The following is a 27,202-nucleotide window of genomic DNA, read 5'->3' on the forward strand; positions in this document are numbered from 1 at the left end:
AGCTGCTAGGAGCATCCTAGATGCTAGGACAATTGATGTGCCTTATAAATTAAATGGGTAAACAAATCTCAGTAAAAATATTTCATTATATTATATATTTTTGCTTTAAAAATCTTAAGTTGTTTGTATTGTATTGTATTTGCTTTTAAAAAAAAAAATCTTTAGTTATTTGTATTGTGGAAGGGGTTACCCTGAAAAATAATTATAATAATGAGTAAAGTTCAATAATATGTAACCTTTATGTATCGCCAGGGTTAAAACATTTCCAGGTCCTCATATCCTTTATACATACTGAGCAAACAAAATCTGTGTTGTGCAAAAAGTGAATGAAGGGTAGTTAGCCCAAAAATGCCAACTACTTGTGCTGTTGAAAGCCAGCCCCCGCTTCCCCTATCTTCTCGATTCTAACTCTGAACCGCCTAGGAAATGAAGAAAACAGAATCTTTTATTTATTTATTTATTTTAATAATTATGCCCTGTCACGTTTTATTAGGCAGGGAGCGAAAACGCCAGCAGTGGGGCAAACGCAGAACAATAGATGCGAGCAGGTTTTCCTGACCTTTCCCTAGTTGGTATCGCCCAACTTTCCTCCCCCCCCCTTTATCCCGGCTTGGTACATCCTAACAGATGCAGGCGTTTCCTTAGAACTTAAGAGTCGCTCGCTTTTCGCCTTCCCCTTCAGGTCTCTCACCTCTGATCCCGCCCCCGCTTCGCCGCGTTAGTCTCCCTCGGGAAGAGAGGGGGGAGAAAGAGAGAGAAAGAAAGTCGGGCTCGCGCTGGGTCGGTTAGGACTCTTTGTGCGGGGGGAAGTGAAGCGCGCGCTCGGCCGCCCGCCCGCGCGGGCCTGAGGAAAGAAGGGAGAAGGAGAAAGAAAAAAAAGAAAAAGAGAGAGAGAGAAGAGCCGAATTCTAAAGCGACCGCGCTGGCGGGCGGGCGGGCGCGCGAAACCGAGAGTCGGATGGGCAGAAGAGTTGGGAGTGGAGGAGGCGGCGTGAAAGAAAAACGCAACCGATGAAAAACAACGGCCGGCCCGCGGGGCAGCTGTCGAGGGGGGGAGGCGCGAGTCGGACGATCCGTTGCGCGGCTTTGGTGGTGGGGAGAGCCAGGGCAGGAAGCTGCAATTAACTGGGGAAAGGGGAAGAGCCGCCGCAGCCGCCGCCGCGTAGGATCCGCTGTTTACCTCAGGTAAGTGCGAGGAGGAGGAGGAGGAGGAGGAAAAGAAAAGGGAAAGGTTACTTTGAAAAGTTTGGAGTGGGAGGGCCAGGGCCGCGAAGCTCGCCTCGAGCGCTTCGCCAACAGCTCTTGGGGACAGAAAGAGGGAGGAGAAACCCGAGTTGGCAGCGGCTCCATTGTGAGCTGCTCAAATCAGTGCTTCTTGCTCGGCTCCTCCACTTTTCCGGGGGGTGGGGGGGGTCTGCTTGAATGAGGGGCGGCTCATTCGTAATCCGGATGGAAAGAAACCCCCAATTTTTACCCGAAATAATTTGCATTTCTGGTAGGCAGTGCAAGAAACCCGGATTCGTGGGTAGAGGAGTGGGGGGAGTGTTGGTGGAATAAGTGCTTCGGCAAGGAGAGATTCGTTGTAATGAAATCCAGGTCTCTTCCCCCCCCCCCACGCTTTAATTTCCTATAATTTCTGCCGTCTTTCTAAGGGAACTAGATCCAGAAATGGTGGGCCGCCCTAGAAGAAGGAAATGGCTAGTTAATAAGTTACCTTTTGGAAAGGAAAGAAGACTTTTTGTGGGAGGGAGGATAGGCAGGGAGAGAGAGGAGAGAGAGAGAGAGACTCCAAATCTTCAGATTTGCTTCATTGCCTGGACCGAAACTCTGCTGTTCTGCTCAAACAATTTCTTTCCCAGTGAAAAACGTTGTGGTTGGACCCTTGTGTGAAGGTTGCACTTTCAATAGTAGACTCCTTATCATCTTGAAAGCCTAAGAACTTGCCGTAGTTGTTCATCGAAGTGGGAAAGAAGAATCACTTATTTTTGGCACGGGATGAAAGCCATTATCTGCTTTTCCTTGTTTGCTATTTCATATGTTACAAAGGCAAGCCTTGGCAATGAAAATATCTTTCACTGTGTGGAGCAGAGTCTCTGTAAGATCTGCCTCGTGTGAACTCTTCTGAGTTTTAAAGATGTTTTTAGTTATTTTTCCCTCCTCCCTCCCCACATTTTAAATGCATTTCTCCCTGTTCCTTAGGCTATGAAATTCCATTTAACATAAGGATAAAATACTTAGTATAAATGAGTGATGTCTCTAGCTCACAAAGTGGTGTTTGGTGTTTTTTTTTTTGCAGATATCTTTCAGGATAAGAATGGATCAGCTATGGTGCTAGCATCTCATTTTTCTAGATACATTCTTGAAGTGCTTGTTGTTTTTGTATGCGCCTCTCCTCCTCCTTCCCACCACATATTTCATTGCTCTTATGGAAGAATAAAATGGTGAGAGGCGTCTTCCAGTCTCATTCTCTCTCCAGGCTGTAAGAGGACTGTATCACATTGTGGGAGCAGCACTGGCAGCTGCTGTTGGTTTTCACCTCTTCAGACTCTCATTTGTAAAGAATTGAAGGCTTTCTCCATTCAACAATGATGAAGACTGAAGGCAAAGGAGACAGAACTTTAAGAAGTGCTTCTCCACACAGAAATACCTATAAAACTGATTTTCATGCAATTAAATGCAGTTTTGATTCAGTGAATACCGATAATGCTTCCACCAAGTCTAATTCTCAGCAAAAGTTGACCAATTCATCCAATGGGGAAAGTAATGATCCACATGTTCGTGGCAGAGCTGTCTCATATGGCAACAGAGTGCACAAGATCAAAAACATGTTCATGCAAATGGGTGGTTCTTCCAATTCACCATGTTGTGAAAACAGTTCACTCTCTGAGCCCCGAATTATTAATAAAATAACTTCAGCTGATCTTGCGCTTCCTCCTCCTAGTAGCCCATCTTACCTCTGTGTTCAAAAAAATAACCTACTGAATAGTGGTTCGTTTTGTAGTTCCCCAGATCCTTTACCTGCATGTTCATTCACTGACAAAATTATCTGCAGCAAAGAAGAGGGAAATTTAGACAAAGCCACACTAGCAGAGAAGTTTTCTGAGACCAGAAAACTGTTTGAAAGGAACATTAAAAAGCCAAGTTCACTGGATAGAAGTCCTCCCATTAAAAGTGAAAGGATTGAAGACAGGAGACGACATGGTTCTACTTCTTCTGATTGCAGCAGTTTGACAGATCACTTTAATTTCAATATTGATGTAACTTCTCAGGTTGCTGTAGATAAAACAGAGAATCAAGGAAATAGTGATCAAAAGGGACAGCAATCTACTGGCAGTTGTAAATCCTCTTCACTGAATGCAGGACCTATTTCTCGAAGATTGGAGAGTTTCTTGTCTGACATTGACAATGATGACTTCAAAGATACTTTGAAAACTAAGGATATCCCAAACCCTGTTCAAACAGCGTTCTGTGGCTGGGAATCACCAGGAGTTAGGAAAGAAGTATATTTGCAGCAAAATCAGCCCATTGCAGAATCTTCCCTTTTGATAAGCAGCACTTCTACTGAAAGGAGTGAGTTAAGTGATACAACTGAAATAACTTCTCAAACAGATCAAACTTCCGAAAGGGAACAACAATATAAAACCACCATATCCTCTAAAGTGGATAGAGCCCCTATAAAAATTTCCCAGGTAGAAGTAGCTAGAGCTGAACTGATTATGGTGCAGAACAAAACTTTAGGGGATAACAATGAAATCACTGGGGAAGTCAATGTATTTCAGAAGGAAAAATCACTCAGATTTCCAAGTTGTAAAGAGGAGAGAAATGACTGCACATTTGAGGAAATGGAAGAATCTAATGAGGATGGTGCAGTTAATCAAAAAGGAGCAAAGGAGTTAGTGTTTCTGGACAAAGTTCAGGAACAAGAGCAGGTCCATGTAAAACCTGTAGGGGATGGTGAAGAGGAAGAACAAGAACAGAGAAAGAAGTTTAGTGGGTGTTCTTCCAGTGCTTTTGGGATAGAGAATGCTGCTTTTGATGATGACAGAGAATCAGAACTACTTAGTAAGGGCCCTGAGATAGAAGAAACCTTGCAAGAGGAGGAATATAACTATAATAGTGATTATGAGGAACTTTCTGGACTTTCTGAGGAAGAAGATCCTGATCCAGCTAGAAAAGTGAAGTTTTCTACAGCCCCGATCAAGGTAAATCTTCATGAATGGGTATAAAATATAATTATTGTTGCTACTTATTTAAATATAGTAATTATAACAATGAAGTGTATTAGTATATTCATTAGTATATGGATGCTTTGAAATTGGTCTCTTAATTACAGTCGCCCTTCCAGATAAGGATTTCTAAAATATTTTGAGTTCTAAAGTACCTTTACATTTTTTAAAAAAAAAATACTGGTTCAGTTAATCTGAATCATGACCAACCTGACTGCCTGGGACAGGCTAAGTGTATAATGTCCGTGCTTCATATCCTGTACTGACTGATTCAGCTGCACTGACTTCTAGGCCCATTCTTGGTGGTGTTATTTAAAACCTTGAATGGCATGAAACAAATAAGGAAATGGCTTTTTAATTACCTTTGATGCTCTCAGGCTATATGGGAGAAGGCCTTCTCAATTGTTAAGTGTTTATGAAATGTCTTTTCCAGAGTGGTATATTTGGCATCCCCAATTATGATCTATAAGAGCCGTGGTGGCGCAGTGGTTAGAATGCAGTATTGCAGGCTAATTCTGCTGACTGCCGACTGCCTGCTTTTCAGCAGTTCAATTCTCACTGATTCAAGGTTGATTCAGCCTTCCATCCTTCCAAGGTTGGTAAAATGAGGACCCAGATTGTTGGGGGCAACATGCTGACTCTGTAAACTGCTTAGAGAAGGCTATAAAGCACTATAAAGCAGTATATAAGTCTTAAGTGCTATTGCTATTCAGTGCCAGCAAATGTATTGCTCATAGATATTTCTATAGTTTTTGTACATAGATTTTACATTCTTACTCTGTACTGTAATAGTTCATTTTATATATATATATCTGGTGTGATTTATTTATTGCATTTTTATTATTTAGCTTTTTTATAATTGTTTTTAATTTAAAATCCACAAGTGAACTTCAGCTCTTAAAGTAATGTGGGTAGTCTTCAGTTACCAATGGTAATTAACACTGGAATTTCTGTGACTAAGCATCACAGTTGTAAAGTGCAATATCACATGACTGTGCAATTTAGCAGTGAAAATTACAACGTTCTCAGTTGCTGTTATTAAGTGAATCACCACAAGTCATTTTGAGGTTATCTCATGGTCACTATTTGCACTATCTTTGCTGGCTTCCCCATTGACTTTGCTTGTAGGAAAACGGCAAAGAAGGTCACAAATTGTAATCACATGAATGCAGGGTATTGTAATTGCAAGCTGGGTCCACATTGCGATTACGTGACCATGGGGACACTGCAACAATGTTAAGGACAAGGCCCAGTCATAACTACTATATATTCAGCACTGTCATAAGTTTGAGTAGTCACTGAATGAATGGTTCTTAAGTGAGGTAATAGCAATAGTAGTAGTAATTTAGGATATACCTTATGTGAGTATAGTATAATTTTTTTTGAGACAGATAGAATTATTTTCTGTGTTAGATTAAATAAATGAGGAAGGTGTTGTGTTGGCATTTTGGTTGCCAGTCAGGAGCCAATAAATTCTTTAAGATTTAAAGACAATAGGCTCAAATCAGAGTGAAATGCCAAAGAAAAAAGAATAGAAAAAAGGATCTACCACAAAGTTAATCAGAATAGAACTGGAACAGACCTTGGAGGTCTTCTAGTCCAATCCCGTGCTCAAGCAGTAGACCCTATACCAGTGGTAGTCAACCTGGTCCCTACCGCCCACTAGTGGGCGTTCCAGCTTTCATGGTGGATGGTAGAGGTTTTGTCCTATTCTGAAGCACTTTCTTTTTTTTAATTTAATTGATTAAAAAAAATTCATAGCATTATTTAAAAATATTTTCATTAGGTTTTCATAAAATTCCCCATGACAATTTAAATTTTTGAAAATATACTATTTGTATCGCCCGTGCATAAGTTTAATTTACGTTACATAAGTGAAACTAAATGGCGCTATAGTGCGACCGCAAACAAAAGAGTTTGTCCCAGAATAGCTCGCGCATCTCCCCCCACACCACCCAGCTGTAACAGACAAGCAGAGCTGGTAGCGGCGCCCCACCCCAGCCCAATCCACGATGCGCGAGAGGCATGCACAGATGATACACGGCGCATTACTGTGGAACCGGTGGGTGGTTAGAAAATTTTACTACTAACAGAGATACAAAAGTGGGCAGTAGGTATAAAAAGGTTGACTATCCCTGCCCTATACAATTTGAGACAAGTGGCTGTCCAGTCTCTTCTTAAAAACCTCCAGTGATAAAGCACCCATGATTTCTGAAGGGAAGCTGTTCCACTGGTTAATTGTCCTCGCTGTTACAAAGTTTCTCCTTAATTCCAGATTACTTCGCTCCTTGATTAGTTTCCATCCATTGTTTCTTGTCTTCCCTTCTGGTGCTTTGGATAAGGTTGATCTCCTCTTCTTTGTGGCAGCCCCTCAAATACTGGAATACTACTATCATGTCACCCTTTGTCCTTCTGTTCTCTAGACTAGCCACACCCAATTCCTGTAACCATTCTTCATATGTTTTAGTCTCCAAGCTGTTTTTAAACATCCTAGTTGCTCTTTGCACTTTTTTTCAAATTCCCAACATCTTTTTTATAATGTGACCAAAACTGGATGCAGTATTCCAGGTGTGGTTTTACCAAGATTTCATAAAGCCGTACTAATATGTCACTTGATTTTGATTCTATGCCTGTTTATTTACACACCCACCTACCCTCCAGAAGCTAATAGTTATGCAGCATCCTCTCAGGGCTTCAGCTTTATGGTGAAGTTCAAATTGTCTGAATTCTTTTACTACTTTTTATTCTTGAAATGGAGTATAAACAAGAGATGGAGATGACTTCATAGCACCTCTTATCAGGGACTTGATCATGAATTTAGACATTGGAATCCTACAGTGAATTTTTGGGGAAGATGGATTCTCTAGCAGTCATAGTCATTGAATCAATACCTTTGGAATCCTACTTCTTTGTTTATGGGAACATTGCTCTTATTCCCCTTTCCCTTGGCAGGTATTAAATTAGGGAGCTGGTGTGGTCCTCTTTATCTTAATAGTTATAAGTGATGATAAGTAACAGATTAGTGTCAAGCCAGAAAGATTAACAATAACAATGATGCAGTCTGCAAAACTGCGCGCTAAGTAACTTCTTTTAAGCGCATGTGTGGAATAATATACAAATCACCTTAGCTGGCTAGCAGTTTTGCCCAGGGATATCTTATAGGTGCAGACGGAAAAAGGGGTCCACATCACTTTTATGCCATTTGAACTGGTTAATTATGATAAACATCAACCATGTTTTTTTAAAAAATAAAGAGAAAAGTTTGTGAATTCAAGACACGTGGCTCATCCCTGTTTCTTTGTGCCATACTAAGTTATGGTTTAGTACATCTTTTTCATTGCTTCGCCCACAGATATATTGCACATTCCTTTCATTTTCAACTACTGTGGGCAAAGAGCAGGTTGGCTAGCAATTATGCAAGCTGAATTCCAGCTTATCCAGAAAACATCATATAGAAGCCAGATACAGTGAAATGTACAAACATTACTAGTATATTAAAAAAAGAAATGAATCAGTATCTTTTAGCACAGTAATATTGTTAAATGTTGTAATAAATATAATATTAATTAAGATTCCCTTTAATCTTTCTGCCAAGAGTGATAAAGTGTCTTTGGCTGTAGGTTCCAAGTGAACAAGACTTGTAAATTTAAAAGTGGAAAAATAACTTGTGCATATTAGTTAGATCATTATATTAGAAACATTGTGAAGTTTTCCTGATTGTGATTTTTTCTAATTTGGAAGTAGTTAAAAATTGAGTGTAATGTGCAAACTATAAAAGTAAGGTTACTTGTTTTTCATTTCCAATCTAAAGAAAACCAAGATAAAGAATGAAATTACTATGCATGATGGTTATAAATCTCCCAGAATCACTTGGGTGAGATGTGCAGTTCAGAAATTTAATAAATAAATAAATTCAATAAATAAAACAATATTTGAGGCTGGCCTGAATCAGATTATCATTCCACATTTGATAAAAAGTAATAGGAAAAAATAGCTGATTGCCATATGTATTATATCACTCTGAAAAATAAAATGAAGTACAGGTACTTCTTGACTTACAACCATTCGTTTAGTGACCAGTCGAAGTTAGAATGTTCCTGAAAAAAGTGACTTATGTAAGAGTTTTTCACTCTTACAGCCATTGTAGCATTTTCATGGTCACGTTATCAAAATTTGGACCCTTGGCAATTGGCATGTATTTATGATGGTTGCAGTATCCTGGGGTCATGTGATCCCCTTTTGCAACCTTCTGACAAGCAAAGTCAACGGGGAAGCCAGATTCACTTAATTGGGTTACTAACTGAACAATTTCAGTGATTCATTTAATGGTTATGGCAAGAAAAGTCATAAAATGGGGCAAAACTCACTTAGTAACTGTCTTGCTTAACAGTGGAAAATTTGGGCTAAATTGTGGTCGTAAGTCTTAAGTGTATTTCTTGAATGGCTGATGCTTTTCCCTGAAGTTTATAGTTGATATTGTGGAAGATTGATTGGATGTCTATATCCCAGTCAGTTCCTTTTTAGCAGTTAAAAATTGACTCTGGTGTTGGTAAGAAAATCAGTTGGAGACAGGGCTTTTTCCTTTGTTTTATGTGTGTGTTTAAGTCTTACTATTATCTATTTTTTTTCCCAAGATTACCCTAACTTTTTTTTTCTAAAAATAGATTTTAGGATGGTTACCAAATGCTCTCTGTTTCTCTTTGGCCCCATGTTAAGATCTTCCATCTGTTTATTTTTTAACAAATTAGATTTTATTTCTTAAGCATTGAAATTTATAGCTAGGAAATGCATTAAATGAACATTTTTATCTCTATGCTATTTGGGGACTTTTCCATTTGTTCTAAGTTTCTTGTGATAATACATTGCAGTATTATCTACATCTATGTTCTTTACATCTTTTTTTTTAAAATATCACTTTCATAGCATCTATTTGTAAATATTTAGCAGTGTAGTTTTTTCTTGTTTTAGTAAGGAGGATGCTTTTTTTCTTGATACATAAAAACATTATGGAATTATTTTGTTTTTTGGTCCTCACATTAAGACCTATAGTAACAATTTCCCATCTAGACTACCATATTTCTATAGTCCATATATAATTTAACAATATCTCTTGCAATATCTATTCTTTTAATCTGTTTTATCAGCCATGTGGCTGAAATATGTATGCTATATGGAAATGAATTTGTTGCATAAACACAGAGCAAGTGGGCAATTTTTTCCCCCAATAAACTTCTTGCTGTAATTTACGTTTTTTTATTATATAGTTATCTGTACTAATTTCTACAGAATGCATTTTGTTCTTGCGCTATGGTATGTATAGGCCTGCTATACATGGCATAGTTAAACTCTCTAAATTAATAGAAAGTAAAAATTAACATTAAACATAACATGGGTACCCAGTTATTAGAATCTTGTGTATATTTTTTAGATTATTTTTATAAGTATCGGTAACTCAAGGCTATGAATTTATCTAATACTCCTTTGCTGTCCTGTTTTCCCTACAACTATAAGAGGTGAGTTGGGTTGAGAGAGACTGATTGGCTCAAAGTCACCCAGCCAGCTTTCATGCCTAAGGCAGGATTAGAATTCAGACTTCAACTGGTTCAAATTGATTCTTACGAACAAAAGTCAAAGAAGTTAATATATCTACTGTTTTTTTTCCGGTGTTACAAAGTGCTTGAGCTGATGCAAATGGAACATTAGAAGAAACACCTGTTTTGCTTAAATGCAGTAAATTAGCATAATCCATAATAACTACCGGTACTATTCACATATCAAGATTCAAAAGACCACAAAAAAAGTATGGAATGCAGACAGTTCTTACAAAAGGAAAAAGGATGTGGTGGCATAAAAATATTTACTAATGTATGGATGGTACATGTTCAGACATGCTTCTGTTAGCATCTGCAAAGCAGGTGCAGTTTTTATAGTGATGTTTCAGTCAGTCAGGCTTGTTTGCATTTGGCTGTCTTACTTAGACAGCTTTCATTAAAATAAGATGTCTTATATAGTTTATGGCGCTGAAAATGAAAACACAGATCAGGAACAGAAACAAATTCCTCAAATCGCCAGGATTTTAGGAATATGTCCTATTCATTGCTTCTTTTGTTTTCTATAGTTCTCTTGCCTTCCATTTATAACCATTGTTCTCCTCAGAAACAATTTTATCCATTTAGCACACGGTTAGGGTTTTCTTTTGATGAACAAACTACAGCTAGTCCTTGACGTATGACCATTCATTCAGTGACTGTTCCAAGTTAAGACAGTCCTGAACAATGGACTTAGGCCTGTGCCTAAAATTATAGCAGTTGCCATAACTTTAGATGTCACATATCAAAATTCATGGCATCTTGAGTACACTTACAACTATAGACGTGCTTCAGTTCTTTCAGCTCATTATCTCATTTACTCCCTTTTGGATGCTGTGCACCCTGCCTTGTATGGCAGCAAGCAGTCCCAAAACTATGTGACTGGGACTGCTTCCCCATGCTCTGGGGAGCCTCAGCTGCCCCAGCCTGCACTGACAAGCATTTGTTCACCCAGCTGCCTTCTCTCAGTTTACATAACATAACATAACATAACATAACATCAGAGTTGGAAGGGACCTTGGAGGCCTTCTAGTCCAACCCCCTGCCCAGGCAGGAAACCCTACACCATCTCAGTCAGATGGTTATCCAACATTTTCTTAAAAATTTCCAGTGTTGGAGCATTCACAACTTCTGCAGGCAAGTCGTTCCACTGATTAATTGTTCTAACTGTCAGGAAATTTCTCCTTAGTTCTAAGTTGCTTCTTTCCTTGATCAGTTTCCACCCATTGCTTCTTGTTCTACCCTCAGGTGCTCTGGAGAACAGCCCAACTCCCACTTCTCTGTGGCAGCCCCTGAGATATTGGAACACTGCTATCATGTCTCCCCTAGTCCTTCTTTTTGTTAAACTAGACATACCCAGTTCCTGCAACCGTTCTTCATATGTTTTATCCTCCAGTCCCTAATCATCTTTGTTGCTCTTCTCTGCACTCTTTCTAGAGTCTCAACATCTTTTTACATCGTGGCGACCAAAACTGGATGCAATATTCCAAGTGTGGCCTTACCAAGGCATTATAAAGTGGTACTAGCACTTCACGTGATCTTGATTCTATCCTCTGTTTATGCAGCCCAGAACTGTGTTGGCTTTTTAACAGCTGCTGCACACTGCTGGCTCATATCTAGATGGTTATCCACTAGGACTCCAAGATCCCTCTCACAGGTACTACTATTGAGCAAGGTGCCACATATACGGTACTGGTGCATTTTGTTTTTGGCCTAAATGTAGAACCTTACTTTTTCACTGTTGAATTTCATTTTGTTAGATAGCGCCCAATGTTCAAGTCTGTCAAGATCTTTCTGTAACTTGAGCCTATCTTCTGGAGTGTTGGCTATTCCTGCCAGCTTGGTGTCATCTGCAAATTTGATGAGTTCCCCATCTATCCCTCGTCCAAGTCATTGATGAAGATGTTGAAGAGTACTGGGCCTAAAACAGAGCCTTGGGGTACTCCACTGCATACTTCCTCCATGTGGATGTAGTTCCGTTGAGGACTACACGTTGAGTGCGGTTGGTCAGCCAGTTACGAATCCATCTGGTGGTGGTGCTGTCTAACCCACATTTTTCTACTTTATCTAGTAGTAGGTTATGGTCTACTTTATCAAATGCTTTACTGAAGTCCAAGTAAATTATATCAACAGCATTCCTCTGGTCTACTAATTTTGTCATTTTGTCAAAGAATGCGATAAGATTAGTCTGGCATGATCTGTTTTTGACAAACCCATGTTGGCTTTTGGTTATTACTTTGTTTGCTTCTAGGTGTTTGGTGATTCGTTGCTTGATTATCTTTTCCAGAATCTTCCCCGGTATTGAGGTCAGACTGATAGGTCTGTAGTTTCCTGGATCTGTTTTTTTTCCTTTTTTGAAGATGGGAACTACATCAGCTCTTTTCCAGTCCTCTGGCAGCTCCCCTGTGCTCCAGGATCTTTGAAAGATATAATTCAGTGGTTCTGAGATCACGTCTGCCAGTTCCTTCAGAACCTTGGGGTGTAATCCATCCGGTCCTGGTGATTTGAACTCGTCTAGGGTAGACAGGTGTTCACTTACCATTTTCTTCCCTATTTTAACTTGTTTCCTACACTGATCTTTTGCGCCCAGCCACTGAAGCAGTATTTGCTGTGTTTGCTGTCTCATTTTTGGATCCTTGTCCACTATGCTACCCTGGGCACTCCCAACTTCTCCAGCTTCTTATACATGGCTCCCTGGCCATGCTGTATCCATTGCAGTATCCATGAAGCCCCAGTAAGCATCAGCAAGCATTCATTCATCCAGCTGCCTTCTTTCCTATTTCCCTGCACCAACATTTCTCCTTTTGAGCCCAGTTGCCACAGCTGAAGTAGAAGCACCTTGCTGACTTCTTTTTGGACCTAGCTTCTCCAGTAAAGATACCCTACATATGATTAGCTGAGCAGCGACTTCCTTAAACTGTGCTGCTTTCCAATAAGCAAATACCAAGACTCCAGATTCAGTTGCTAACTTTGAACTTCATTCGGTGCTAGAATCTATTCTTTGAAACATTTCTGAAAGTGTATTTGATTTTATTTGTTTTAAAAATTATGTGGCCAATCATCTTGTGAGACACAATTCAAACTAGTGGATTTTTTTGTTCTTTCTTTCTATTAAAGCATACTTGTCATGTGTACTTCTAGACTAAGTTATCAAGAGGATTTCTAATGTTATGTACAGCATAACTGAGAGAACATAAATACTTCTCAGTCCAAAAATTAAGTCTATTATTGCCTCAAGATGAATACACACAAAAACAGGGTTTTTTTGTAGCTCAGCTGAAAAGTATGTGTCAACTCATGTTTTTTTGCAAAGAAAAAGACAATACACATCCACGCTCCTTCAGTTTCCGCTCCAACTTACATAAATATGCTGACTAAATGGTTCCATGTCCAGCATAGTAACAGGCTATGCTTATTTACCCAGAAGAGTCTAAAGATTTAATACAGAGGAAACATCTATAGCTTTATCCTCTGGTTTATGTGTTGTTGCTTTTTTCCTGTGTGTGAATGTACATACAGTATGTGGACCTCTGCATATTTATATTTGAGACAGTAGTTAGTGTGTGAGAGAAAGTAGTTTGTAGACTACTTTGTAGATTGTAGATGCATATGGAAGATCAATTTTACTAATAGATAACTTATTTTACAGTTTAATCAGCTGGCAATTCAGTTAATACTAATTTAAATTTTTGTCCTTTTTTTGGATGTAGAAAGTAACCAGTATGTTTGCTCATGGGTCCATATTTGTTGCAGGGGATTAATTTCAGTGGGAGTTGGCAAATATTGTTAGCAAAGAAAGAAATCAGAAAGCATAGATTTTTCTATGTTTATCACCTTTTTTTCTGTCTATTTTTCCATTGGTGGGGATGAGATTATTTTAAATTCAGCAATATTGTCTTTTTGTGTAAATGTAGTGTATGTTTCTGAAATTGGTTCCTCGTTTTGTTAAGCATATAATTCATATGACTCAGTACATTTTGCTTCAGATATAATATTGAATAATGTAACATAAATCCTCTAATTTTTTTTTAATTTAAAAGCTACACTTTGAGCATATATTATTGAAAAACATCATTTTTCAAATGACAAGATTAAAGATTTTATGGACTTTTCGAAATTACCAGAAGGTAATTTGCTGTGTTGTCCACATATTCTCAAACATTGATTTGCAAATAGGTATAACATGGGCATGTTCTAAGTTGGTATTTAATTGACATTTAAATCTATTCAACTTGCATAGATGAAAAATGTTTTTGAAAATACTGTATTTTTTTAGGTATTCAGTACTTATTCAAATGAAGACTATGATAGACGCAATGAAGAGGTGGACCCTGTGGCCGCATCAGCAGAATATGAACTTGAGAAAAGGGTGGAAAAAATGGAGGTTTTTCCTGTGGAAATTGAAAAAGGTACAGCTCTCGAATGTCTGTCCTAGAAAAAACAAGGCCTTTTTATACCTTAATTCTGCATCATTGATACTGCAAAATTTCTAATTAGGTATAGCATTACAAAGTCAAGAATATAAATTAATTTTAAGCTTAAGGTTGTTTTCTAAAAGTTTTGGTTATATAAGGGCTGGAAAATATTTTACAAAAGTTGAAAGCAAACATTTTTTATATATTAGTCATGAGAGAAAAAGTCAAAACTCATATTGAGGCAATGTCATTAGAAAACTTTAAGGTAATGTATGAACTTTCAGACTTCATGTGATTTATGTTTTCTGAATGCATCAAGAAAAATAGGATGAGAATTAGAGAAATATAGTTGTGCTAAGTAGTATTAACTTTGATGTTATCTGATATTTAAATAGTAGTGTTAAGTAGCACCAAGTTTAAAGCTTAATCCCTTAGTTTTGGTAATGCAATTTCCAGTTCTTAAGTCTGCAGGAATAGAAAAATTCCCTAGGTTGGCATTATACTTTATTCTTTGGAGTCTTTAAATACATCAATTTTTCTGTTTTTATTATAAGCGTAGGTTGATTTGTCTTTTAATATCTGTCTTAGCTTTAAGGAAATAATCAAAGAAGTATTATTTTTTAAGCATAAAAATAATGCCAAAATTGATTCATTAAAAATTAAAGACCTGGAGAAGAAGGTCTGTCTTTATTCTTTTTTTACACTGGACAGTGTGAACTGAACCCAGCTCCCAAGGGGCTGTATTCCATAGCCTTGGATCAATAGGTGCTGGATAGATAGGTTTCTGAAAGCATGGACATCTTCAGAAAGGCCTTCTTTTGCTAAACATATGCAAAAGAATATGCTATGCAAATAGTCTCTAAGTTGTTTAGGATTTAAAGCTCATAGTAACATATTAACTTTTGCCAGTGAGCAATTAGCAAGTTCTACTGGCATCTTGTGATCCTTGTAACTTACATAACTTACACTTAGCTGCCACATTACATACCATTTGTGACTTAGGGCGTTACTCAATAAATTGCTGTAGTCAAGAAGAGATACAATGATGACATAGATAACTATTGTCAAATTAGATTAGCAAACATATTCTGGCATATCTACCACTTGTGCTGGTGATAGATGAAAATCAAGGACTAGCTGTTGATGTTCTTGTCAAGAGAGAATGCAATCCTGTGAAACTCTTGTCTCGTTGCCTAGAGCTGCTACAGTCTGGATGGAAAAAAAACAACCTAAAATCAAATCATTGCAAAAGGGAATGTCTGTTGATCCACTGTGATTCCTGGTTTCTCTGCACAGTTATCAAGGGGCAGGCATAACTCCTGATGAAGCATGGCTGCAATCTGGGGGGCCTTCCTCAATTCACACCTGATGCTTGAAAGGCAGAAAAAGATTGTGGCTGGGAGAGCGTTCATCTAGCGCCAACTGGTTCCCCAGTTGCAACCTTAGTTCTCTACAATACTACAGTGTCTTTGTATTGTAACTCATGTCTTGATCATTGCCTGTCTAGATTGCTGCAGTGTGCTCTACATTGCTGTCGTGGTGGCTTTGAAGACACCACAACAGCAATTAGTGCAGAATGTGGCAGCTCACATAATGGCAAGTACTAACCACGAGAAATACACAACATTTTTGTTGTTTGCCCTTTATTGTTTGCCTAGAAGTTTTCCTATAAAATGTACAGTGCTAGTTTTGACACATTAAGCCAGGAAGTGCTATTTTTTTCCATCCAGTTCTGGCCTCATGAAATGATTTCTTCTCAAAAATTAGACTTGCTCCTTCCAGAAAATACTAGCGAATGTTAAAAAATTAGTTTTCCAAGGGCACTTTTTCCCCCTTCTGGGCAGTGTTTTTATAATTGTGAACTGCCAGGACTGTCTAGTTGATTATAAATTCCTATGGAATCAGTCTTATAGAAACTCATCTGCAAGCCCCAAAGAATCTAAAATAAGGGGACAAGTGGTTGCTGAGGTTTCCTCCTTTAGGATTTGACCGAACACTTGGAATTCCATTCAAAACAGATTTCATTGACATCATTTGCAAAAAAAAAAAAGAAGGAAAATTGTCAGAAAGATTCTCCAGCTCTCCCACATCTTCCTCACACTCAAATACCATAATGAAGAAGATGCTTCACTGCATGACACAAATACTTTTTTGATCTGTATGCAGGGAAGCTGTGTTCCCTGCTTTTATACTTCAGAATCGGCTTTCAGTTGGGCCTCAAATCATTGTGCCCCACTGTGAATTTCCTTCATTTATGTTCCAGCTGTCCCAGCCACTTCATTAGTCTTGACTATTAGCTATGATGACAGTATGCTCACCAAGATACAAAAGTAGTATCATTTAGCTTGTGTTTTTCTTACAGGTGACAATGGCTTGGGTATCAGTATAATAGGAATGGGTGTTGGTGCAGATCAGGGACTGGAAAAATTGGGTATCTTTGTAAAAACAATAACTGAAGGTGGTGCTGCTCAACAAGATGGCCGGTAAGTTTCAAATTAAGACTGTTTGTTTGTTTTGCCTGCTTTTTGCACAGTATAATAAATGAGGCATATGGGGCATGGAATTTCCCGTTCCTTTCTCTTCCCGTTCCTTTCTCTTCTACTTCTGTATGAGAAACAGGGTTTAGACAATCTGGGTTCTTTATGATTTTTAAATTTAAAATCATAGGAGTTTTTTAGATTCTTGTTACTTAGAACAAACTAGAATAAAGGCATGGTTTCACATGCCAAACTTAAAATAGTATAGGAAGTTGAAATTACAAATGTACTCCAATGTGTTTATGTATATACCAATGTAAGTGCCAAGGATTTTATTTAACTTGTGAACAGTATCTAAACTCAACAAATAACACATCTAAACTATCTTCTTGTCATGTCTATTTGGAATTTGAGATTCCTCTCTTTTAACTCCTTAAATCCAGTTCAGCCACTTGAATTAATATACTTAATTAATTCAGTAATTAAGTTAACTGTTTTAAGATAATTTGACTTCTGAACATGCAGAAATAGTTTCTGTGTTGGCTATGTGGAATCATGTGCAAGTAGTCCTCAATAAAAAGGTAAAGGTTCCCCTCACACATACGTGCTAGTCGTTGCCGACTCTAGGGGGCGGTGCTCATCTCCGTTTCAAAGCCGAAGAGCCAGCGCTGTCCGAAGACGTCTCCGTGGTCATGTGGCCAGCATGACTCAACGCCAAAGGCGCACGGAACGCTGTTACCTTCCCACCAAAGGTGGTCCCTATTTTTTCTACTTGCATTTTTAAATGCTTTCAAAACTGCTAGGTTGGAAGAACAGAAGTTGGCAGAAACTAGTCCTCAATATACAACTACAATTAAACCCAAATTTTTTGTTGCCAAGTAAGGCAGCTTTTAAGAGAATTTTGCTTGATTTGATGACCTTTTTGCCATAGTTGTTAAGGAAATTATTGCAGTTGTTAAGTGAATCTGGCTTCCCTATTGACTTTGCTTGTGGGAATCCGCTTGGGAAAGTTAAAAGTGGTGATCACATGACCCCGGGACAGTGCAGCTGCAATAAATGTCTTCCAATTATGAAGTGCCCAAATTTTGATTATGTGACCATAAGGATGCTACAAGGGTTGTAAGTGTGAAAAATGGCCATAAGTCACTTTTTTCAGTGCCGTTGGAAGTTTGAATGGTCACTAAGCAAATGACTACAAGTTAAGGACTACCTGTATGCTATTTGAAATATTTGTTTCCAGAACATAAAAAATATTATTGTAGTTATATATTAGTGTAGTTAAGACTTCTTAGATGGTTACTTCATGTTTTCAAATTTCTATTAAAATAAAAAAGTGATATAGCACACTGAACAAGAATAGTGCCTTGTATTATAGTGACCAATAAGGGAACTGCTTTATTGTCTGGTGATAAAAGAATAGTTTTGTCATCACAATAAAATAGAACTGAAAATAATAATGTTACCAAAGTGAAAATAAGTCCTTTGTTTCTTTTATAAAATATTATTCTTTCTAGTACAGGAACTACAGGTAGTCCTTGACTTACAACAGTTCATTTAGTGACCATTCGAAGGTACAGTGGCACTGAAAAAAATGATTTATGATCATTTTTCACACTTATGACTGTTGCAACATCCCCATGGTCACATGATTTACATTCAGATGCTTAACAACTGGTTCATATTAAAGATGGTTGCAGTGTCCCAGGCCCATGTGATCCCCTTTTGCAACCTTTTTACAAGCAAAATCGTGGGGAAGCCAGAGTCACTTAACAAGCTTGTTACTAACTGAACAGCTGCAGTGATTCACTTAACAACTGTGGCAAGACAGGTCATAAAATGGGGGGAAACTCACTTAACAACTGTCTTGTTTATCAATAAATGCTGGGCTCAGTTGTGGTCGTAAGTCGAGGACTATCTGTATATGGAAAGATTAATGACCCAGTCTACTCATAGGGACGTATACACCTGCCACTTACTGATTCAAATCTTATAGATATAACTCGTGTAACCTTGAGAGTGGATACCACTAACCAAATGAATAGTGAATAAAAAGGCATGTATTATTTTATGTAATTTATATTAAAAACGCCTCACACACATCACGTTGACCTGTATATTCTATTTATGCTAAATTAAGTTTAAAAAACTATGTCACAGGATGTTTGTTCATTACTTTGTGGAAGTAGATGCTTGATTGAAAGTGATAAATATGACATATTCATTCCTAGTCTTTTTGCATCAAATATAATGCAATATGCAAAATCTAATGTTTGTTCCTTGCCTTGCAGAATCCAAGTAAATGATCAGATTGTTGAAGTTGATGGGATAAGCCTGGTGGGGGTAACTCAGTTTTTTGCTGCAACTGTATTAAAAAATACAAAAGGCACAGTCAGGTATGAATAATTATATATAATTAAGCAACCGATTTATTCCCTTATTTACAGTATATTTGAATGAGTATGCAAGGCACCTAACAACATCATAGTCCAAATAGATAAAATTAAGTTAATGCTAAAAGCACATTTTCATCAATTTTCTAAATTTAGAGAGAATGACAGGCAAATACGGCTCTTGAGAGAATGCTATTCATAGTTTGGGAGCAATGCAAAAAAAAAAAAAAAAAGTTGCGTGCTTTTTGTCAGATGAGGAAACTTCTGACAGCAGGGAAATCTTCCAAATATACTGTCCTTAAATTCAGACAAAACCTTAAATCCAGACAAGAAATGGGAAATGAAGCAGTCCTTCAGATAATCTGGTCCAAACGTTTTAGGAATATTTAAGTTGACTCAAAACTTTATATTGTGCCCATTAATGCAGATATATTAATACTACAGTAGGATTATGTGATACGAAGCAGTATATAAGTCTAAGTGTTATTGCTATCTCAGTATTATACTGCACTTTGCCTCCATTGCAATTCCTGACCATATTTCAAAGATTGCTCATATAAAGTGAGTTTCAGTTATCAAAATGTCATGTAAGAAAACAAAGCATAGTTAACTGTTGCCAAGGTATAAGAAAATATTAAAAGCACCATTGTATTTTTTTTCATTGATGCATTAATACTGGTTAATTTTTCACCTTAGATTTCTGATTGGAAGAGAAAAACCAGGAACTCAGAGTGAAGTAGCTCGCCTTATCAGCGAGACATTAGAACAAGAGAGATACTTATATGAGCAGCAATATACCCAAGAAACAGAACAGGTAACAAGAAAAGTGTGTGTGTGTGTGTGTGTACTTATACACATACACACATAAATATATACATACCTATTCATGTTGGGTTTGTAGTAAATTGTTGCTTTTCAAAACATTATTTCTACATTAGCTTTTTCCTGTAAGTATCAGAAAGTATAATGAGTTTACCAGAAACCTTGGAGCAACAGATAGAAAAAGTTACGTAATAGAAATCATTCATGAATTCTTATCTAAGGTGATCATCAGTTGAGGAAGAAATAAGTAGGGTGGGGAGAAGAAGAAAATTTCCAACAGCAATTTATGAATTGCATAAATTTGATAAAGAGATTACATGGTAGGCAAGTCAAACATTTTTTTAATTGAAAGGGACAGAGCCCTTCAAGAACCAGGCACGAGTGGAGAGTTATGTCCTCATTGCATCCTTCTTCTTATTCATAGACTAACAAAGTCATTTCCAGTTCTTCCTGTGAATTATTACATTTTGTTCTTTTTTTCTTTTTCTTTTGCTTATTAAGCTGCATTATTTTTCTCCCTGTCTCCATTTTTCTTTCAACCATGGACAGGCTTCAGGTTCCTTCTTTTAAATCTTGTTATTTAATGGGAGCTAGGAAAGTTGCCTTTTCTGTGGTTGTCCCATTCTCTAAAATGACCCCCACCCCAAGGTATTTCACAGGCCCCAACTTTTTTTGCCTTTAGGAAAGCTGTTAACAGCTGTCTCTTTCCTCAAGCGTTAGGGGCCAGTTGTCTGGGAGTCCCCTGTAACTGCTGTGTTACGTCCTTGGTTGCCATTTATAGTTGATATTTATGTATTGTTTATTGTTACCTTCCTTGTTATTTATTCATTTTTATGTTGTATGCCTCCCATGATCACATTGGTTGAGTTGGGCAGAGTTTTAAATCATAAATAAACGCTATATCCTTTTTCCTCTTACACCGTTGTTCATATATTGCAATTTCTCTATGTAAATTTTTTCTTGTCATGTCTCTCCTACCTACATATATAACAAGGTAGTCATTCAGTTTCAGTAGTTAAATGTAGTTCATCCAGTGAGTGATTTTCTCCTCCTCCCATTTCTTCTTCCCCATGCAGTTTTGCGGTTTAATCGTGGAAGATTGCTTCTTTTTTAAAATCACTTTATAAATCTGTAAAATCCTTTTGAAAGGGGTTATTGACAGTAAATATTCATGGTATAAGGGGTGAGGAACCTGTAGCCATACAAATCAAGAGTGAATCCCAGCACTTCCTATGTTCAGCTATATTGATTCCTCTGATAAAATACAAATTGTTAATGACTGCATTTGATTGAAACAATAAGCTGTACATCTTGGTTTAATAAAGCATTGGACATAATACAGTTTAGCTATTATTTTATATTATTCTTATAAATGCTGTTATTTAATAAATGGAAGTCTGGGTTGGTTACGTTTGCATTGACATATGTAGTGCCCTTATAAAGATCACATTCGACTATAAATTAAATGCTTAATTATTTAAGCATTAAATCAAAAAATTAAAAGCAAGGCAAGTGTAGATTTTCTTCATTTATTTGTTTTTCTTCTGCTACACTTTGTACCCATTTGTGTTTTCCTAATTTGTAAAGCCCCTTTGCTCAAAAAGAGGAACAAAGTGAGAACAGTCGGGCAACATGAACTAGCAGGTTTCTTACTCAAAATATACTTTCAGTCAAATTTGATGTTCAGATTCAAAGTTTATTTTGGTAAGAGACCAAGGTAACCAAATTTGATGGTTTACAATGTCATATGAAGCAACAACTAAATATGTAAATATAAACTATTAAGCATTTACTTTTTAAAATGTTAGATTTTAAGCTTTGTGTGTTCATAAAAATGAAAAAAAAATAACATGCTGTATATAATAGCATATATTTATTGTTGTATTAACATCATTTTAAGAAAGTTTGATATTGCCTTAATAAAATATTGTTTAATATTGTTTCAGGATGAAGATTATGATGAAGATGACGTTTCTTTTGAATCACATTTGCAAGAAAAATCAGTAGAAGTATTTTATCTTCCTGAAAATGAAGATATTAATTTTCCATTAGACATGGATTCTACACAGTTCATGCTGAAGTTTAAAGAGGTAGAGTGCAATTTTGTTATCTCTTAAAATGGATAATAGGAAGGTTACTGTGAATTAACCATTGTATGTTAGAAAATCTGGTGTTACAATTTAATGATATCCTTTTCAATGATATCTTTGGAATTGAAGAATTCTGTTGTGTCTTGTCCGCTCTCACCGCAGCCGGGGTCTGCTTATCTGCTCCCGAACACGGAGGAATGTATGCCTCCCGGCCCCAGTCCTGGCTCCATGCCCAGACAAGCTGCAGAGGAGGGGGCACCTCCCGGTCCCAGCCCTGGCTCCATGCCCAAGCAGGCTGCAGAGGAGGGAGCATCCCCCGGCCCCAGCCCTGGCTCCATGCCCAGGCAAACGGAGCAGCTAGACCCCTCCCCCTCCTCCACAGCATGTGAGCCTGAGGAAAGTTTGCTTCCAACAGCTGATTGGAGTGACCCTCGCATCAGAAGATTGGATAGGCGGAGGCAACAGAAGGAAGGGAGGGGCAGGCCTTAATGAGTGCTGAGTCATGGAGCCACACCCCATGGCCTATATAAAGGATCTGCTTTCTGGCAGTCTCTGAGTCAGGCAAAGTCGAACTTATCTTGCTGAAGTCACTTACTGGTCTCCTGCCTGCTCTGAGGACTTTGCTAGGACTTTGGGCAGAGCTGCAGATGTAAGCCTGATTCGGATTTCCCTGACCCGGCCGTCAGCGGAGGAGTCGGACATGGCAAAGTCAATAAAAATTTATGGAATATATTGTATTTTTAAAATATCTTCTAGATGTGTATATAGGAATTCTACTTCCTATTCAAAATATAAAATATCCTGGGAATTATGTTTATTTTAATAAGTCCAGAAAAACCACTTTATATATCTTATTCATTGAGAAATATTGTTTAGTAAGCATACCGTATTTCCCTGTCTTATTTTGTTTTGACTCCCCAAATAAGGGCTTGGCCTTATTATCGGGTGGGGGGGTTTTTATTATTTTGGGGATGCAGGAGGCGGTGAGCGTGAGAATGGATGTCCTGTCGCTGCCGTCGCCTCCCCTCCCTGTTCTTTGCGCTGGCATGTCCCACCCCACCCCATGGCAACAGCTGCTTCCCTTCCGTGCTGTCTCTTTATCAAGAGGGGTGGCAGGTGGGGCGAGGGAGAAGTGAGACACATGGAGCAAGACGTGGCTCCCCTTGCCGTCTCTTCTCCCCCCCTCGCTTAGCCACCTGCCCCCTTTAGGGATGCAATTTGGGAGTGGCAGGTAGGGCAGGTGGGATGCGCGTTTTACCTTTCCAGCTCTGTCGCGTTCCTCGCAGTTGTGCCCAGGGAAACAGCTAGATAGCTGATCCAGTGGCTGTGCTCAAATCTCAGCTTTCTCCACTATATTCTTTTTGGCTGCCTCAGCAAAACAGTTGTGACCTCAGTGCTGTTGATGTGATACTGTCCCCCCTCACATCCCAAGCCACTGCTTCCAAAGGAGTTGCCTTTTCAGACTGTTACTTACTTCCACTGTACTTTTAGCTAATAACACTTTGAGGCTCTTCTAAGTCTTTTGAGAGAAGAGAAAAGCATATCCTTTATATAAAGCATATCTTTATATCTTTGTTTTGATTTAGTTGTATAGTACGCTTGAGAGAATTAATTTTTATCTTTTAAGCCTCCTAATGAATACTTCTTGCCAACAGTAATAATGCTGATTATGTAAAGAAATATTTTCAGGCAGCGTATATCAGAAAATATATTAATATATCAGCTGGAACCATTTTCATCTAGCAATATATCATTCTTTAACATGAATCAATCAGTGACTCTATTCATATTTACCTTACATAAGTGGGTCATATAATTATCAGCTGGAAACAATTCAAAAAGAGGAAGAGCTGACTGAAATTTGGATGTCAGCAAAATTGGTGGGAAAAACAAGTTATAACTACTTCATTTGACTACTTCTAGCTTTTTATGTTTGGATAAACTCTTGACTCTAAGTCACAGAATGGGAATCTGCAGTCCATGCAGATATTGCTGAATGTTATCACTTAGCAGATTTAGTCCACACGGCTAGTAGTGCGGTAATTTATGAACTGTAGCCTAGCAGCATCTTGAGACCAATTGGTCTGGTGTAAGTATGCAATAAATGAGTGGTTTTATTCTGCTTGAGGAGAAGAGCAAGTGGGCACTTTGAGATTATGAAACCTTATTGCTTCCAATGTGATGGAAAAAATGTGAAGAGTAATAAATATATAAAATGAATTTTCAAATATCAGTTGCACCTTTTTTCTTCAATAAAAGTTTCTATACATTTTTTCTAGTTACAATTAAAGCATGCAGTTACAGTGGCTGAAGTTAATCAACTTAAGGAAAAGGTAAATCTTCAATATATACTTTTAAAAAAATATTTATAATCAGCTATTTGTAAATTCAAATTGAATATATTAAAGTCAAACAAGATAAAATCGAATTCTTAATTTCAACTAAAACCAGAAAACATTATTTATGCAATTTGTGCTAATCTGTGAGGAGTATTTTCTGTGGAATTTCATTACACATGTCATAAACTTATTGAAATAAAAATAAGTAAGCATAGCTAAATACATGCAAATGAAAGGCACAAATAAATAGGAGGAATAATTTGTTTTGTAAGGATAACAACATGTCATTTGTAAGGGCAGTGCCTTATTCTCATCCAAGGTACATGGGTTAGAATTGTCTGATACTTTGAGATTTTTAATATTCTGCTATAGAATATCTTTTTAGAGAAGTCCTGTCTCCCTTTCCCCAATCGATTAAACAGCTGTTCCAGTGCAACGTGAGATGTACTGCATTTTTGATAGCAGAGAAGGTAATCAGCATATTTCATAGTGTACGGATTTTCTATAGAATAAGATCTAGGCCATTTGCTTTCTTGTAATTAAAACAATGTAGGACTTGGATTACGGAATCTAAATCACAGATGCACTCCTAAAACTTTAAAACTTTTGTAGTATGAACTGAAAACAGTTTCTAACTGCTGCAGTGATAGAAAAATAACAGGTAATCCAGTGGGTTTTTTTCTAGTAATGAAACTAAAAATTTGCTGACTATGTGACTTGAAGTTTTGAGTTTGACAATATAAGTAGGATCATTTTCCATATTTATATGCATTCTTCATTTAGTATATTTAGTATACATTTTTCATATAATGTAACCTGTGAGAAATTGCCATCAAGAAACTAGGCAATTGTGTAGGAGGGAAACATTTGTTTCAAAGCTGCACATTAATATCAGCAAAAATATAAAACATGTCCATAAAATTTAGCTTAAAAATGAAGTTTTGGAAAAGAAAGTAAATATTTATTTTTCTTTCAGGGTAGGTGATCTTTTTATATCAGTTAGAAAAATTTGAATATTAGAAATTAAAGGCAATATTTTTAGATGGGCAGAGATAAAAAAAGCATGCTGATACCTAAAACTAAGGCAAAATTAATAATTGTTCCTTGTTACATTTTGGAAATAAACTTAACTTACTTGGCTTAAAATGTAATCAATTAATCTATACATGAATGAATAATTACTAAAGTCTAATAATTTGAACTTTTTTTAAAGCTAAAAGCAACAGAAGCTGAAAAGATTGAATGGGAGTTAAAGAAATCGCAGCTCCAGGAAACTATAGATGATAACAAAGAAAAAATAAAAAAGCTAGAGACCTACTGGTTAGAAGCCCAGAGTTTATGCAAAACAGTAAATGAGCATCTTAAAGAAACTCAAGAACAATATGATGTGCTGGAAAAAAAGTATAACAAAGCGAAGAAGTTACTCAAAGAATATCAGCAGAAGTGAGTGTGTTATTATACTCTGTGAGTTAAGCTTATAGATCTATGCTTGTAATTTCTTACATGTACAATGTTGTGCGCTATTGCTATGTGTTTGTTTCTGTATGTTTGTAGGTAATTAACATCAGGGTCTTGAATTAGGTTAAAATACCACATACAGTATTAGTGCTTAATTTTAGATGCTAGGAAAAAATGTAGGACATGAATTATGTAATTCAGGGAAAAGAAGGAAATACTGAAAAGATATATTGTAGGCAATGATGGCATTGCAGTCTTAACAAAATAGAGATGGAGAATGTGTTCTTTCAGTTGTTGCCCAATTACATCTTTCATCATTGATTGGACTGGTTGAAGCTGCCAGGAGTTATAGTTCAGTAATATCTAGAGGTGATAAGTTCCTCATCTCTGATATAATGTCATTAAATTGAGGTTATTTTCAAAGAATATTAAACGATTTCAAAATGTGGGTATTCAGGCCTCCGAATACAACTTAGTTCTTGTTTTTTTATTTAAAAAAATCAGATTACTTATATATCTACATCAAACAAATGACATGAGTAGCTCTTCTCCAGAAGAGATCATTTATGACCGTTTGTTATTTACAAATAAATCACTAAAATCCATCCAGATGTTCTCAGAGAAGGCGTAAAAGAGTTTTAAACAATCAACAAAAAAGGTGAATTATGAATTGTGCTATGTCCACATTAATTCAACGTAGAATTAAATTTGTTTAAGATACTTGTATGGTGCTTCCCATTAAAAATTTTCACTTTGAAAATATTGGAATGAATTTAACCATGCCAGAAAAGAAACAGAATCTAGGGTATATTTTCCTTCTAGAATGCTTACCAAAAGTTGCCTGTATGTAGCATACAAGCACGTTAATCATACAATTTCTGCAGATACATTTTAAAGGAGAAGGATGGTTGTGTGTTTTAGTTAGGTTATTAAGCTCAGCAGCATTACTTGTGAGATTGGTATTAGATGGTAAAAAGAGGCAATCTGTTCTGCAAAGTGGAATGGGGGAAAGAGAGACATGGTGAAGATGGAAGAGCAAAGGTCAGATGGGGAAAAAAAGGACAGGAAAGAGGTTGAAACCCTATATCACATTTATACCATCAGTCCGAGTGTATTATTTCATATATATTTATAGGCAAATAAGCCTAATAAATAATACAATATAAACAATAAATTGAAGATAAAAGGAAACTGTCTCTTTTTTAAAGAAGAAAAATGATTGGTTGCTAAGAAGCTCAATTTAGTAAACTTCAGTTTTTTCTTGTTACTCCTTTATGTTGCCTAATTTATGTTTCCCTCTTCCAGAGAAGAACTCACGATAAAAGAAGATCATACAAAAATTATTGAAGAGAACAATCAGGAACATGCAAATCAATTAAAAATTTTGCAGGAGAAGG

At 37.1% G+C, this 27,202-nt stretch overlaps 1 protein-coding gene across 2 annotated transcripts in view; it reads left to right on the top strand.

Moving 5' to 3' along the window:
* The first annotated feature begins 641 nt into the window (after positions 1-641).
* Positions 642-27,202, top strand: part of LOC131202004 (neurabin-1-like) — a 55,980-nt gene continuing 29,419 nt past the window's right edge. For both annotated transcript variants that reach the window (XM_058190503.1, XM_058190512.1), the window contains exons 1-10: positions 642-1,185; positions 2,297-4,202; positions 14,091-14,223; positions 16,592-16,712; positions 18,995-19,099; positions 19,793-19,910; positions 21,865-22,008; positions 24,288-24,341; positions 25,561-25,790; positions 27,111-27,201. In XM_058190503.1, coding sequence (XP_058046486.1) covers positions 2,586-4,202; positions 14,091-14,223; positions 16,592-16,712; positions 18,995-19,099; positions 19,793-19,910; positions 21,865-22,008; positions 24,288-24,341; positions 25,561-25,790; positions 27,111-27,201 — 2,613 coding nt within the window. In that variant the 5' untranslated portion in view covers positions 642-1,185; positions 2,297-2,585. The remainder of the gene's footprint in view (positions 1,186-2,296; positions 4,203-14,090; positions 14,224-16,591; positions 16,713-18,994; positions 19,100-19,792; positions 19,911-21,864; positions 22,009-24,287; positions 24,342-25,560; positions 25,791-27,110; position 27,202) is intronic.

Source organism: Ahaetulla prasina, chromosome 1, assembly GCF_028640845.1.
Source record: "Ahaetulla prasina isolate Xishuangbanna chromosome 1, ASM2864084v1, whole genome shotgun sequence".
Classification (NCBI taxonomy): Eukaryota; Metazoa; Chordata; class Lepidosauria; order Squamata; family Colubridae; genus Ahaetulla; species Ahaetulla prasina.